The sequence below is a fragment of the Nymphalis io genome, chromosome 17 (assembly GCF_905147045.1).
Source record: "Nymphalis io chromosome 17, ilAglIoxx1.1, whole genome shotgun sequence".
In the NCBI taxonomy this organism is placed as follows: domain Eukaryota; kingdom Metazoa; phylum Arthropoda; class Insecta; order Lepidoptera; family Nymphalidae; genus Nymphalis; species Nymphalis io.
In genome coordinates, this window is record NC_065904.1 from 4,935,151 (window position 1) to 4,950,582 (window position 15,432).

The following is a 15,432-nucleotide window of genomic DNA, read 5'->3' on the forward strand; positions in this document are numbered from 1 at the left end:
AGTGTTCCTACAACGAACTCAACTCTATAACATTAACGGCATAAAGAAAATACGAATAATAGGAATGTTTCAATGCGATTACAACGAACTTGAAATAACTTCGATACGTATTAACATCGAAACTAATTTTATTTCTTAATATAATTCATGTAAATTAAACCTACTTTGCTTTTATTCATAAGACATTTTTTATATTCTTCTCCTTATAAGACATGGACACTTTTAAAATGACGATTCAAAAGCCTAAATTATTATATTTTGATTTTATTGATTTTTTTATTCAAAATTATGTATGGTGTAGGAATTATTAATCTATAGCCCGTTATATAGATACCTATCTCATAAACGAGTGTGCAACACATTTCGCCGAAGCCAATACAATTGATATTTCCGTCAGTTATGAGCGATAGCTAGTAATAAATGGTATTTTGGGGATAGCTGCATTCCACAATTTACTTTGTCCTTTGACAGGCTCCCGTGAAACCGGAGATATGTTAGGCAATACGCCAGCCGTTTGACAATTGATTAATACAATTTCTCTGCGAGTTGACGTCGCTATATGAGATTAGTCGATCGGCGCTTATACCGATACGATGTGTAGAAACGATGTTAACAAAGGACAACGCTTTTAATAAAGCCACTCTCAGGTGATTCAACACTCAATAAAAATTAAAGATATTATTTTTAAAACCCTCATCATTCACCGAAATATTGAAAATCATTATTTTACGCTAGTATTTTTATGTGATTATTTACCTTTTTCGTCTTTAGCAAAAACCTAACTTTGTTGGTACTTTAACCAATATTACCATATCGTTTTTATTAATTAAGAATACAAAATATAGTATTTCTACGTAGTTACATTATGAAATTACAAAATACATTTATCTAAAAAGTTCGATTCTCTAATTTTCCTAAAACCCGAACGAAATGCTGTTAAGGAGTTTTGTTAAACACACATAAGACGTGCGCACAGTATAAAGGTGGAATTTGGAACCGTAATAAACTTTGAAAGGGCTGTAAAAGTGCAATAACTGTAACTCGGGGAGAGAGTCCTGATTTTAGTGGCGAGCGAGGGGCCGCGCCTCCCTTTAACTATTAATTGATCTATAATGCCACTGGCTATAACTCTTATGGTATGTGGGACAATATTTGGGGATATATTCGCCGAATAATTGTCATTTTGCTGCTTATTTTATAATAACCTCATGGAACAAACTAAAAGTATTTTTACCGTTATAGAAAGGAAAAATAGATAACATTGAAAAATTTTCGAACGGGTGCAATTTTCTTTATGTTTGGCTCACTTAATATTTAATGTAATCCGTCTGAGAATACAAAAGCGGTAAGTCTTAGTTTTAAAGGTCGTTTAGTTTAATCGATTACAACTTTTTCAAGATTCCATTCTTTTATCATTTTTAAGGTATCTTGTTAGTTGGTACTGGATTTCTTTGTTTAACTTGTGTTCCAAGTTTATCTCTGAAAGTTTATATCTATCAGATTAACCCTAAGTAATCCTAAGCTGCAATATCGATATTCTAAGTTATTTTAAAAACACAATCAACTCACGTCTGTGCTCTTGTCCAAATGCCTCCCTATCTATACCATTACGTGTTATACTGAGCGTATTTTTCTCCGGGTCATCGTCTGGCTTAAAAATGCCGCTGACAAAATCGGGGTTCATTAATTAAAATTCGTTACTTCACGAAATATCATTACAGTGATAAGATGCTCTGATATCTCATTATGGCATCCCTGTACTCCAGCCGGATCCTCTTTATTTCTATGGTTTTGATGCTTACTGTGACTTTTCAACTTCCTGAAGCTAGATCTTACTCGATTGACTGCCGTTATGTTACTCGAAACTAGCAATGTTTAAGCAAATTTGTTCTAAGTGTAAAGATTTTCTATTACAGATACAGCATACGAGATTTGAGCTTCGCTAAGGTTCGGAAATGTTGAGTTGAAATGTCTATATTGATCTAATTTTAAGGTAAAACGACATACAACGATAGTTTTTTGAATAAAAATTGAAGTTTAATTATTGTAATTCCAAAAAAGAAAAACCAAATTTAAAATTTATTCTGTTTAATTCCATTAGCTGATATAGATTGTCAATATGTAATGAAAACATAATAAACACTATTCCGCCATTCATACGTATCTCTTATATGTCCGTAAGTGTTATATTAAATAAAAACGCTTTTATTATTAACACATTTTATGACGGCAATTTTGATATATAAATCTTATAGTACACAAGAGTCTATTTTAAATAAACAAAATGTGTAAAATTACAGTCATTATTTATTATATTTAATTATAAGTCAAACCGTTAAATGGACCTTGTTTAAAACTCATTTCGCACATGCTAAAAGGTAACGTCAAATAAAAGCTTGTAAGCAACTATACTGAATTGTACAAACAGAAACAAATATTACAAAAACTTGAAATACATATTTGAATGCTGTGTGTATGTACTGAAACGTGAACCATTCTAGATCGATTCGCTTTGTTTTACCAGATAGATTTAAGTATACATGCCAAGAGCATACTTAGTTTTGTTCTATCAATAAATTGTGAATGATGCTGATATATTGAAATCATAATTTATCTTGAGGTACGTTTAGAGATTTGAAACGTCAAATATCGCGTTTACTATTTAGCCTAGGTAGGGTAAGTGTAGATGTTAAATAGAATTTAGTGTCATATTATGTAACAAGCTGTTCGTCGCCTAGCTTTATTTTTATTGGATATGGAAATTATTAAAACCTTTATTTTTCTAGAATTCAAAAGAATGCTCGTGTTGACATGAAATTTAATTTGGTTTTAAGTTCATTCGTTAAAATTAAATTTATTGCCAAAATATTATGAAGTATGGAAATCACTTCTAGAAAATCACGCAGAAGTAAAAAACATAAAACGAAAGCTAGTAAAATTTATTTATTTAATTAGGTGTTGCAGTTAATTTGTGAATAGTAATATTTATTATACTGTTTTTGTTTTTATAAGGCATTTTTTATTTTAAAAAATCAATCATAAAGGAAATTAATATTTTTAATTACGCCATCTATGAACGAGAGGATACATTAAAAAAGAACTAAATTTTCGAGAACCGTATTCCTGTATATTCATATTGGTTATGCTACACGACGCTAGATGGCGGTTTTTTATTTGGTAGCAATGGTCTAAAACTGCAAGTTTATGATTTTGGGTTAATTTAAGTAACAGTACAGTAGTAACAGCCTGTAAATGTGCCACTGCTGGGCTAAAGCCTCCTCTCCCTTTTTTGAGGAGAAGGTTTGGAGCTTATTCCACCACGCTGCTCCAATGCGGGTTGGTGGAATACACATGTGGCAGAATTTCGATGAAATTAGACACATGCAGGTTTCCTCACGATGTTTTCCTTCACCGAAAAGCACGAGATGAATTATAACAGAAATTAAGCACATGAAAATTCAGAGGTGCTTGCCCGGGTTTGAACCCACGTTCATCGGTTAAGATTCACGCGTTTTACCACTGGGCCATCTCGACTTAAGTAACATATAATCTTAAATATTATCTCCTGTGATACTCAAAGTGCAATTTAAGATAAAGTTTGTTAAAAATGCCAATGCGCCACCATTCTTGAGAACGAAAATGTTATGTCCCTTGTGTCTATAGTTACACTGGCTCACCCACGTTCAAACCGGACCATGATAAGTGAATGGTACCTGGCGGGCTTGCACAGAACCCTACCACAAAGTAACGATAGTATCAGACACATGACCAGTCATTAGTTTGAAAAAAATATAATGGCGTACTCACAAAGACGAGCATTATGAAGAAAGCGGCGATGTAGGAGCTGCGCGCAGTCAACATAGAGACGAAGCGATAGTGCTCACCGGTTATAACATTTCTGTAACAAAAACAATTTTTAAAATATAAAACTCAAAAACACAATCTGATAAAATAAAACCACCTTCACCCTATTCCAATCGTAGTAGGAATAAAGGTAATCAAACCGTAGGCTTACAAATTGTATGCGATTTTCTAATTGTTCTGTTGTATTACGCACTATAAACAGCTATTGAATAATTTACCTTTATTTATAATAAAACATTATTCCACTTAACTAGTTATAACCACATTAATTTAACGTTCGAAGTTACGATTACAACTTCGCGGACATTGAAAACGCCATCTTTTCGCGAAATATATAGATCATATAATAGACTATTCAAGAACTTGACCAATTATATCGCTTCAATTGATATCGGTGACCAATGGTATTGGTGTCAAAATTGTTTATTTGGGTTTACTGCTCCTGTGGTTGGAATAGGCTATACCTCAATTTCAAGGTAGCACGCGAAAGCGATCCCGTAGCGCTCCGCGTTAAGACGGAATGGGTACCGCTGGTTTTTTAGTGGGTATTTCGATGTTCGGGGCGCACGGCGCCTTGGACACCGGCAAACCCCACATAGCCCCCCACTGTTCCCGTGAGAGAAACTCGTAACGCGTTTTTCCAGCGATAAAAAAGCTGTATATACCTCAATACTTTCGAATTTTTTATAATAAAATATTACTTTGTTAGTTTTCATACTGTTATCTGTTGAGCGTGATGTTGAGATAGCTCTAAAATCACTAGATCCTAATAAAGGCTTTGGACTTGATGGTTAGCACTATTTATTAAAATAAATTATCGTTACCTATGTACTCGACTTTCAAAGATCCCTTTTAAAATAGCGTAAGGGTCGCGAATTTTTCTATTGAGTGGAAATTGCGAATATTATTCCCGTTTACAATCAAGGAGATAAGTGTCAATCAATCAATCAACAGCCAATCGTTGTCCGCTGCTGAACATAGGCCTCTCCCAAGGTGCACCAAAGCTCCCTGTCCTCCGCCTTCCCCATCCAGTTGGTGCCCGCCACCTTCTTAAGGTCGTCGGTCCACCTGGCTGGAGGGCGCCCTACGCTGCGCTTGCCGATTCGCGGTCTCCACTCTAGGACTCGTGTAAGTGATATATATATATATGAGGTAAGTGTAACATAAAAAAATATTCTTTACTCTTTTTTTATTCCAAATAGGTAAGCGGATAGGTCAACTAGTGGTAGGTGATCACCACCGTCTATATCCCATACAACATCAATGCACCAACAATTGCTTGTAGTTACACTGGCAAACTCATAATTCAAACCGGAATACTACAATAATAAGCTTTGCTGTTTGTAGGTTGAATACACATATATTCAGTGGGAGGGCTTCTGCAAACCCTACCACCAAGTAAATCTTTATCCAAATAAAAACACACTAACCTCAAATAACCCTTATTGTCCTCTTGTTCAGCGAGACTCTTAATCGAAGCCATAAGAAGGTCGTCGTAACCCAGGAACTCATCAAGAACAATACGAGAGAACGTATCGCCGAAGCATTCGTCCCTCTGCGGGTCCAGGGTGACGATTTTCACCGGTATCTTCAAACGAAGTCTTGCACTCGGAGATAGACGAAGAAATCCGTACTCCAGTGAATACTCCAGGATATAATCCTCATCTTGAAAACAAAGAAAATCAAAATGATTAATTATATTATATTGTTCAATAATATGAAACGCCAACTGAATAATTCAACTCTCAAAACAAAGAAGTCACGCCTAGCTATGAATCCTTGTTACAAATCTTTTCAAATCCCATCCAAGTATATTTTCAGAATATTATCTATTATATGATAAACACGATGAGAGTTCTGGTGCAGGACCACCTGCTTTGCGAGCTTTCCGAGGTACGAGAGAATGAACAGTAACAACGTCCACGCTAACTCGACCCGGGAATCGAACCCAGGACCTCAGATCCAAAGTCTATACCCTATTCAAATCGGAGTAGGAGGAAAGGTAAACAAACCGTATATATACAAATTGCATGCGATTTTTAATTGTTTTGATGTATCACGCACTAGAAACTGTTCTTGATTAATTTACCTTTAATTATAATACAACACTATTAAACTTAACTAGTTATAACCATTGAAAACGCTATTTTCTCGCGAATCCATAGTGAATATGGATGGATGGATGGATAAAGTGTGAAAAGATTATTCAAGATGTCGACCAATGATATTGCGTCTCTTGATATCGGTGGCAAAGTTGTTTATTTGGGTTAACTCCTCTTGTGGTTCGAATAGGCTGTAGATAAGCTAGCTAATAGACCAACGAGAATATTTTTTTTTTTATATTTGCCGGGAGGGCGAATGACTCTACTCCACCTGATGTTAAGTGGTAGTAGATTCCAAACGCGACGACTGCCAGTACACTCGGGAAGAATGTTCTGCACTAGCCGCCCTCGCCTTGCCGATCCGCAAGATGCCTCTTCACGCCTCGTTTGAAGGAAGGATTATATATATTGCATATTTTAAATATATTTTATTCAAGGAAATAGATCGCTAAAAATTAACAGTTAACAAAGTATTGGTAAAAAACCAAGCAACGACTTCGTTTTGAGGTCGATTATGAAACAAGTGCCTATAAGAGAAACTCGATTGTAAACTGTTACGAAATCTCACCTTTTGTAGAATCACTATCCGCTGATTCGTCGATCGATTCCTGAAATAAAATATGAAAAATAATTAGTCCAATAAACTATTTTGAACAAATCAAGAACGTTTTTATGTCGAGACGAGATAACCTTGAATATGCCTTACGGATGGGTTTTTTAATCAAAATTCGTAGTCGGACAGTCTTTTAATTTTGTGTTAGGATATTCGCTTAAGCATAAGTTTATAATAAATTCATCAAGCACTCTGCGGTCAACACCTCGTAGCCTGGAGTTTTTTTTTATTATAATTGGGAAACAACATACACACCACATACATTACACAACAATTAACTCGGTAACATACCAATCAAGTTTCCACTTGAAACTATTTCATGAATGGTAGTAAACAAGCAATTTAGTAAATTATAAATAATAATTATCAAGATTCAAATGTATTATGAATATACCCTAATATTACCCTACAATATACCCTAATATTAGGAAAATAATACTTATACAATAGAGCAACTTGTTACAATAAGATTCAATTTTTTTTCCTATACAGGTTTAATAAAAATAATATCCATCCAACATAAAGGCCATCTGATTCCAAATTAAGCTTGTACAGAGCTTGTACTATGGAAACCAGACAACTGATATACTACATATACTACTTTTTCTTATGTAAATACATACTTATATAGATAATTACACCCAGAGTCAGGACAAACAGACATGTCCATGCACACTAATATCTGTCCTGGGTGAGAATCGAACCCACGACCTTCGGCGTGAAAGGCAAGCATCCACCAACCACGCCAACTGGCTCGTCAAACGCAGATTTATTTTTGCTCAACGAATAAAGTTATTTTAGTTATTTTTTTAGTTTATCATAGTTATTTTGACATCATCTTATTCAAAAATTAATACGGCGGATATTTTTTTTTAAATTCAACGCCATCAGAGCATTATTAAAATTTGAATTTTTTTTAAAGATAAATTATTCATGTACCACTGAGCAATAAAAAACACTTGTCTAATTTATAATAAAAACAAAACTAAACAAGAAGTACAAGGATAATTCGACTCGTTTTTTTTTCAATTCAAAATTAATTTCAAGCGATTTTTTCTCTATACAAAAAAAACATGATCAGATAAGCTACTAACCTTTGCTACCATACTATATTAATACCATGCGTCAGAAAATCATTATACTTTTAAATAATAGAATATTCAACGGTGACAATATTCTGTTTCAGTATAAAAGTTTTTAGATAAATGTTACCAATATGAAAAACATTATAGAACAGAGATGGCCTAGTGGTTAGAACGCGAGAATCTTAACTGACGATCGTGGGTTCAAACCCGGGCAAGCACCACTGAATTTTCATGTGCTTAGATTATAATTCATCTCGTGCTTGACGGTGAAGGAAAACATCGTGAGGAAACCTGCATGTGTCTAATTTCATTGAAATTATGCCACATGTGTATTCTACCGACCCGCATTGGAGCAGCGTGGTGGAATAAGCTCCAAACCTTCTCCTCAAAAGGGAGAGGAGGCCTTAGCCCAGCAGTGGGACATTAACAGGCTGTTACTGTATAGAACAGACTTATTTTTAATAACGCTATGTGTTAACTGATAAGAACAATAACAAACAAACATCACATGTTATGCGTAACAAGACTATAATTTGAAACTAAACAGTTTGCTTAATGCGTAGACTCTAAGAGAATACAGAATGTTTAATTTATAACAATGGACTTGACGTTATCCATTATAATATTGGTTTAAAAGTTATTAATAACTAGTTTCCACGCGCGGCTTTTTTCTTCGATTTACCTTAGAGCCGAGATAGGTTAGAGTACGTAAATCCTAAACGAAAATCGCATGGTCAAACATGGGCGAATGAATTTTCATTGGCATATTCACTTTTATTTAAATTCATATCGTGCTTTGCGATGAACGAACACATCATAAGAAAACTTCTTGTGTCGGATGGACTGTGTTACATGTGTATCCACCGACCCTCATCGACCCAAGCTCCAAACCTTCTTCCCTAGAGGAAAGGGTACGTTTGCCCAGCAATGGAACATTTACAGGCAATTACATGACTATCTCACCTTATAAGCTTAGCTACAGTTATATAAGCTATATACTTTCAAAACCGAGAACTCTTCTTGTAAATAAACACACACACACACACTATATTTCCATAATCGATTTCCTTTTATTTTTTTACATGTTATAAATCATATCGGTTAATTAAATTGCAGTGTAACGCATTATTTTGATAAAGATATTTATTACCGTTTTTAATTTTAATCATACATGTATATATTCATAGATTAACATAATTACTGGTACAATTGTATAATATGTCACGAATATATTATATATATTTATTATATTCAGAAAATATAAGTAATGCAGCGTCATGATATACGTAGTATCGATTACAATATTATCTTTTCAATGACCTAACAAAACTTGAGGAAGAACCTTTACAATCTAGTAATCTATTAATTAATTACATGGACGGTTCTATACCTTATTTGTATATGCATAATGGTTATAATACAAATCACGATAAGCTGTATCAAGTTTTGACTCTTTTAGGGGGTATTTCTGGAATTCGGTGTTCGGGGTATTAGGTGTATGCGGTTATATTTTTCTATTCGGCTGAATATCGAATATTTAAAAACAGAATTAAAAAATAACATAAAACAAGGTAAATTTGTTATGTATCTTTTCTCAATGCTGATGCAATATGTATCAATGCTTTGCAATCATACATTTCTGATCTATGTATTTATTAGAATTATATCAATGGCAAGTAACATACGTACGTAAATATTTTTTTCTTAGATATCAAAACCAGATAATTTATCAAATTTATTTTATATATTTCATGATTAAATATTTCTATTCTATTTATTAAAAAAAATACATTTGGAAAAACACGCACAAGCAGTGCAACAAAAAAACATTAAATAAACAAAACGACTAAATAAATGCTAAAAAATCAAAATCGTTTTGGTTATTATTTGCACACCAAAAATATTAAGTTTTTGAAGATATCACAAATTTAAGCTAAACGAATTGATATATGAACTATAAAAGAAGTAAAAGTTGTATATTACGATACACAAATATATTGTCTTCCGTATTTTTCCGATTCGTATGCTAATTCTTGAACATGCATTAATAAAGTCGAATATTCGGTAATACGGAAACGCAACTGAGCGATTTTGATATTTTTTTTAATATTTGCCGGGAAGGTATTTGACTCTACTCCACCTAATGGTAAGTGGTAGAGGTAATGTACTGGTACTGGTGGTAGGGCTTTGTGCAAGCTCGTCTGGGTAGGTACCACCCACTCATCAGATATTCTACCGCAAAACAGCAATACTTGATATTGTTGTGTTCCGGTTTGAAGGGTGAGTGAGCCAGTGTAATTACAGGCACAAAGGACATAAAATCTTAGTTCCCAAGGTTGGTGGCGCATTGGCTATAAGCGATGGTTGACATTTCTTACAATGCCAATGTCTAAGTGCGTTTGGTGACCACTTACCATCAGGTGGCCCATATGCTCGTTCACCTTCCTATTCTATAAAAAAAAAAAGAGTCCAAACGCGACGACTGCCAATACAATCGGGAAGAATGTTCTGCACTAGCCGCCCCCTAGTTACCTCTGTACGCCTAGTTTGAAGGAACCCAGGTTATAAGAGGAGCCGGTAAAGAATTCAATTCTTTGGAAGTGCGACAAAGAAAGGAGAGTCGCCGATTAAGACGATATTGCTCTTTTGGAAAAATTGATTTAAAATTAAAAAAAACTAAGAGAAACTAACTAACCTAAAATAAAAAAAGTACGAGTACCTATATTTCGATTTAATTACACATCGCAAATTTCGTAAAACAAATAATTGGTTGACGAGCTGGTTGGCGTGGTTGGTAGATACTTGCCTTTCACGCCGAAAGTTGTGGGTTCGATTCCCACCCAGGACAGACATTTGTGCGCATGAACATGTCTATTTGTTCTGAGTCTGTGTGTAATTATCTATATAAGTATGTATTTACAAAAAGTAATATATGCAGTATATCAGTTGTCTGGTTTCCATAGCACAAGCTTTGTACAAGCTTAATTTGGGATCAGATGGCCGTGTGTGAAAAATGTTCTAGTATATTATTATTATTAATAATAATAATAATGAAAAACTTACATCTTTCATCTTAGAATCCCTATCAAAGTCCTCAACGAGTCCCATAATTCCTTCCCAAATAGACGACGTAGGTTCTACGTCTTCACCTGCTACTATTGTTTGATTGAGATCCGACTGACCATCACTCTGTATCATATCCGGTTTACTCTCCACAAAGAATCCAGTTTCGATTACTTGGCTCGGTGAATCCTCGTTTTCGTCATGAATGCGAGTGATGTTCCCATAATCTGTACCGTCTCTTAAGTACTCATCTTCTTGTATATCTTCGTTCGTTGAAGACTCTATATTGATGAATCTGGAATAAATGAGAATTTTAAAATAAACAACATTGCCATGTAAAGCTTTTAGTAGTTAATGTAAAGAATATATCGTCTTCAGGTCTTTAATTTATAAAAATTTATGTTGATAACGCAGACTAATATTTAAATCGAAGCATTTTGCTTTAAATGATATAGCATATTTCCTTTTAGCATATTATATGCCCAATAAGATGCCGAGCCCAACAGGCCTTTAAAAATAATTCCTTTAGTAAGTGAAGCCTTACAGTAAAAAATGAGAAAATTAGGGAATAGTATTATTAGATTATCATGTTTCTGAGGTTTCTTAATGCCAGTGTTAAATCACACTCAATGAACTTAAACATGACGTTACACACTGTAAAGACAAAAATTACTTCTTGAATTATAAATTACTAATCAAAAACTCGAATAGAAATGACTTGAAATGTTTCTACTCTGATTTTTTTAAATACTGTCAAATTAATTTGGAAATTCTGTAATAAAAAATATAATAGATTTTGTAATGTCATGAAATATATTGTTGGTGAGACCGAGAATATTTCGTGGTTGCAAATCAGTGACATTTCAAATTTCATCAACAATCATGTTCATGTTTATTGGTATTATTTACAAAATTGAAATTTCAACTATTTTGATTTATATATGTAAGAAGTAATACTTTGCTCTAGGCTCAAAAAATATTATTTTTCACTTATATAAAGAAAATTTTTTGGAGGCCAAATGTAGAGCTTTGTTGTCTATTGGAACATAAACTTACCTATTTGTTTTTCTTCTCACAAACATACAAATGTAATCCAAACCATTTTATGTATAGAAACTCAATTATTTAATAATTAGTTAAAGAATGCTTTAAACATAACTTGGTGGAGTAGTTCAGTCCTACTGGACTACCACCCAGTATCATCAGATATTTTACTGCTAAATGGCACAATGGACATAATATCTCAGTTTCTTAGGTTGGTGGCACCTTAGAGATGCAAGGAATGGTTAATATTTCTAACACCCCAATGTCTACGGGTGATGGTGAACACTTATCCTCAGGAGGCCCATTTGTCCGACATAGTTTATAAATAAAATTGTAAAATTTTAACTAGACAAATTTTAAAGCTCTTCCTAACTAATATAAGTGTGTAACATTACTCTATATTAGAAATAAAAAAAGAAACAATTACAATCAATCTGACCTAAATGACATATATAATATACATGTTTGTTTACAAATTCAATGTTGCCTTTTTTTTTGTATCCTATAAATAACAGTTTTAAGATTTTTGAAGTAAGTAAATGAAGGTTATTTTAGTACCAAATAGAGAAAGGTCGTCTTTCAAAATTGTGTACTTATAGTTACAATTAGATGCACATCTATTAAGCACTATAAAATTACAAATTGACCTAAATTCATATTACAAAATCCGTTAAAGATTTTTTTATATGTTTATTTATACAAAAATAGAACTAATAAATTTTTTTTATATAAATTATAATTTGATTCCAAATCTTTTTAACTAATATATATATTTTTTTTTAATAATTCATTTCTGAATATCGTAATAATTCAACAATTACATTAGTTTTACCTGAAAATATTATTTTGTTAATGTGTTTGTGTGCTAATAGTTAGAATTAGATGCACATCTATTAAGCACTATGAAATTACAAATTGACCTAAATTCATATTACAAAATCAATTAAAGATTTTTTTATATGTTTATTTATACAAAAATAGAACAATACGAATACTAATAACAATTATAATTAGCTTTGTTGATTAAAATAAAAAATATTTTTTAAGTAAAAGCAATTGCAGTTGATAAGAATATAAATAATTGATTATCATTAATACTTATTTACTGGTGGTAGGGCTTTGTGCAAGCTCGTCTCGGCAGGTACCACCCACTCATCAGATATTCTACTGCAAAACAGCAATACTTGATATTGTTGTGTTCCGGTTTGAAGGGTGAGTGAGCCAGTGTAATTACAGGCACAAGGGACATAAAATCTTAGTTCCCAAGGTTGGTGGCGCGTTGGCTATAAGCGATGGTTGACATTTCTTACAATGCCAATGTCTAAGGGCGTTTGGTGACCACTTACCATCAAGTGGCCCATATGCTCGTCCACCTTCCTATTCTATAAAAAAAAAAAAAAAACAAAAGAAATTAAAGAATCTATTTTGTAATATGTAATTGTTACAATAGTTCAAAAATAAGTTTAAAACATGTACAATATAATCCATATTTCATATTATATAAACACTAGTTGCTCAATTATCCCCGCGGGTCAAAGAGTGATGTTATGTAGTCTATAACCTTTCTCAATAATTGAGCTATCTAATAGTGGTGTTCAAACAAACAAACTTTGAACCTTTATAATATAAGAATAATAAGTATATATATATATATATATATATATATTTTAAATTATTTAACAATTTACAATGAATAACTAATAAGTATATATGTAAATTATTACAGAAAATTAATCTTACCCTTCAGTTGCTAGCATTCCGAGCATTGAATTTAATTCCTCTTTATCCTTCTTGAGCTTCCTCTCTTTAGCATAGCTTTGTTCAATCGTATAATCTTGGGAAGGGTTTCTTAAGATTTCAACTCTCAATATACCATCTCTCGGCCATGAATCTTTGATGTGATTCAAACATGTAGTTGGTGTTCTTGAGAAAGCTATATGTATATATGCAAGCACAAAGAATGCTATGAGCGCTTTCAATAGTACAAGGAATTCAAAAAATCTCCTCACAGGCCGAGGGAATGTACGAGCATATGCAATAGCAAACTTGAAAAATAATGCATGAAATAGTCTTTCTCTAACATTAAATAATGGATTTTGATTATTATTCCTATTCCTATTCATTCCTTGGTTTATAATAGGTCCACCAGGCAATAGGTTGTTCTCGGGATTGACACCCGGCGGTAGATTGTTCATGGCATTAGCCCCTCCTGCACTCATCTCTTCTATATATTATGTATTATAGAGTTTTGTAACTTAATTTATTCGCATTATACACGTGTGTACGCTAAAATAAAAGAAAGTTTTATTTATCATTTTAAAAACACTCATGCAATTTTAATGTTAATGAATATTAATTTAAATATATAAACGTGGTTAAAAACTTGACAGATGTTGCGAAAAACATTGAAACTTAGTTATTGGTAATGTATCTAATCGATCAAAATTCGACATTGACCTCAGGATTACTTAGTTCGAAAAAGAATATTTTTTGTTCTTCATACATATCTAACGATGAATAGGCAATATTATAATAATTATATATTACAGGAATGGATAATAATTAATAAAAAATGAAGATGTAGATGTCATATCACAAAATTTACCCAATAAAAGTAAAAGTAATCAACAAGATGCTTAAATGTCAAAAACACTTTCACAATATAATTATATAATAACCTTGATACTCATTACATTAAAATGTTAACGTTATTATTAACATACAATTGTGCCCCGAATCACTTTTTCATAACAAAATTAAAATAAATAAAACATGCCACTATTTATTCTGTTAATAAAACCAGGGTACTGTCAAATTCCAGTAATGTCATTTAATAAACAATTTGTTCACAGACTATAGTTCAGGTGAAATTGATGCTGCTATAAACTTTTATCTAAATAAAGTTTTAAATTATGTCATACATAAATACCATATTACAATTTGCTTTACAGAGAATCTATCAATATATTAGTATATTTTTTATATAAATTATAATTTGATTCCAAATCTTTTTCACTAATATATATATATATATATATATATATATATTTATATATATTTAATAATTCCTTTCTGAATATCGTAATAATTCAACAATTACATTAGTTTTGCCTGAAAATATTATTTTGTTAACTGTTATATCTATTCGCCCTTTTAGTTCATTATTAAGTATTTTGTTTTTGTTGCGGGCAATAATATTTAAAATGTTCAAGCAGTGTCTATTATCGGCACTAGATGTCTCTAGTGTCATAAAAAGATTTATGTAGCCAATGTATTTTTTTTTTCAGATATTGTTCATGGATGCTTATCTTTTTAGTATTTTCCTATTATTATTAAAAAATTACACCCCGCCTTATTACCTCTACTGGTGACAGGAGGGCAGGTTCATTTGTCACCCAGAGAATTGGAATTGCGATTCAAAGGGGAAATACTAGTATTCGTTCCACCATTCCACGCGGTGACGATTTGTACAGTAGTTATTTTGAATTTTTATGTGTATATATTTAAGGCTTTAATGTAAATTTAATAAAAGCCAAGCTTATTAGATAAGTACATCTAACGGGTCACTATAAAACGCGTTACTTCTTTTTTAATGCGTCAAAATTGCAAAAATTATATTTAGAGAAAATTTTATTTGTACTTGTTTATTGTAATAACAATT

The 15,432-nt window shown here is 32.4% G+C and overlaps 1 protein-coding gene across 3 annotated transcripts in view; it reads right to left on the bottom strand.

The window, feature by feature from the left end:
- Positions 1–14,592, bottom strand: part of LOC126775079 (membralin) — a 106,041-nt gene extending 91,449 nt beyond the window's left edge. The window contains exons 1-6 of one of the 3 annotated variants that reach the window (XM_050496831.1): positions 14,450–14,592; positions 13,512–14,057; positions 10,728–11,022; positions 6,535–6,574; positions 5,295–5,529; positions 3,808–3,898 (exon numbers count right to left, since the gene is read on the bottom strand). In XM_050496831.1, the coding sequence (XP_050352788.1) occupies positions 3,808–3,898; positions 5,295–5,529; positions 6,535–6,574; positions 10,728–11,022; positions 13,512–13,990 (1,140 nt within the window). In that variant the 5' untranslated portion in view covers positions 13,991–14,057; positions 14,450–14,592. Of the gene's footprint in view, positions 1–3,807; positions 3,899–5,294; positions 5,530–6,534; positions 6,575–10,727; positions 11,023–13,511; positions 14,058–14,376 lie in introns of all 3 variants that reach the window. The other 2 variants (XM_050496830.1, XM_050496832.1) reach the window with 2 other exon arrangements.
- Positions 14,593–15,432: the final 840 nt, after the last annotated feature.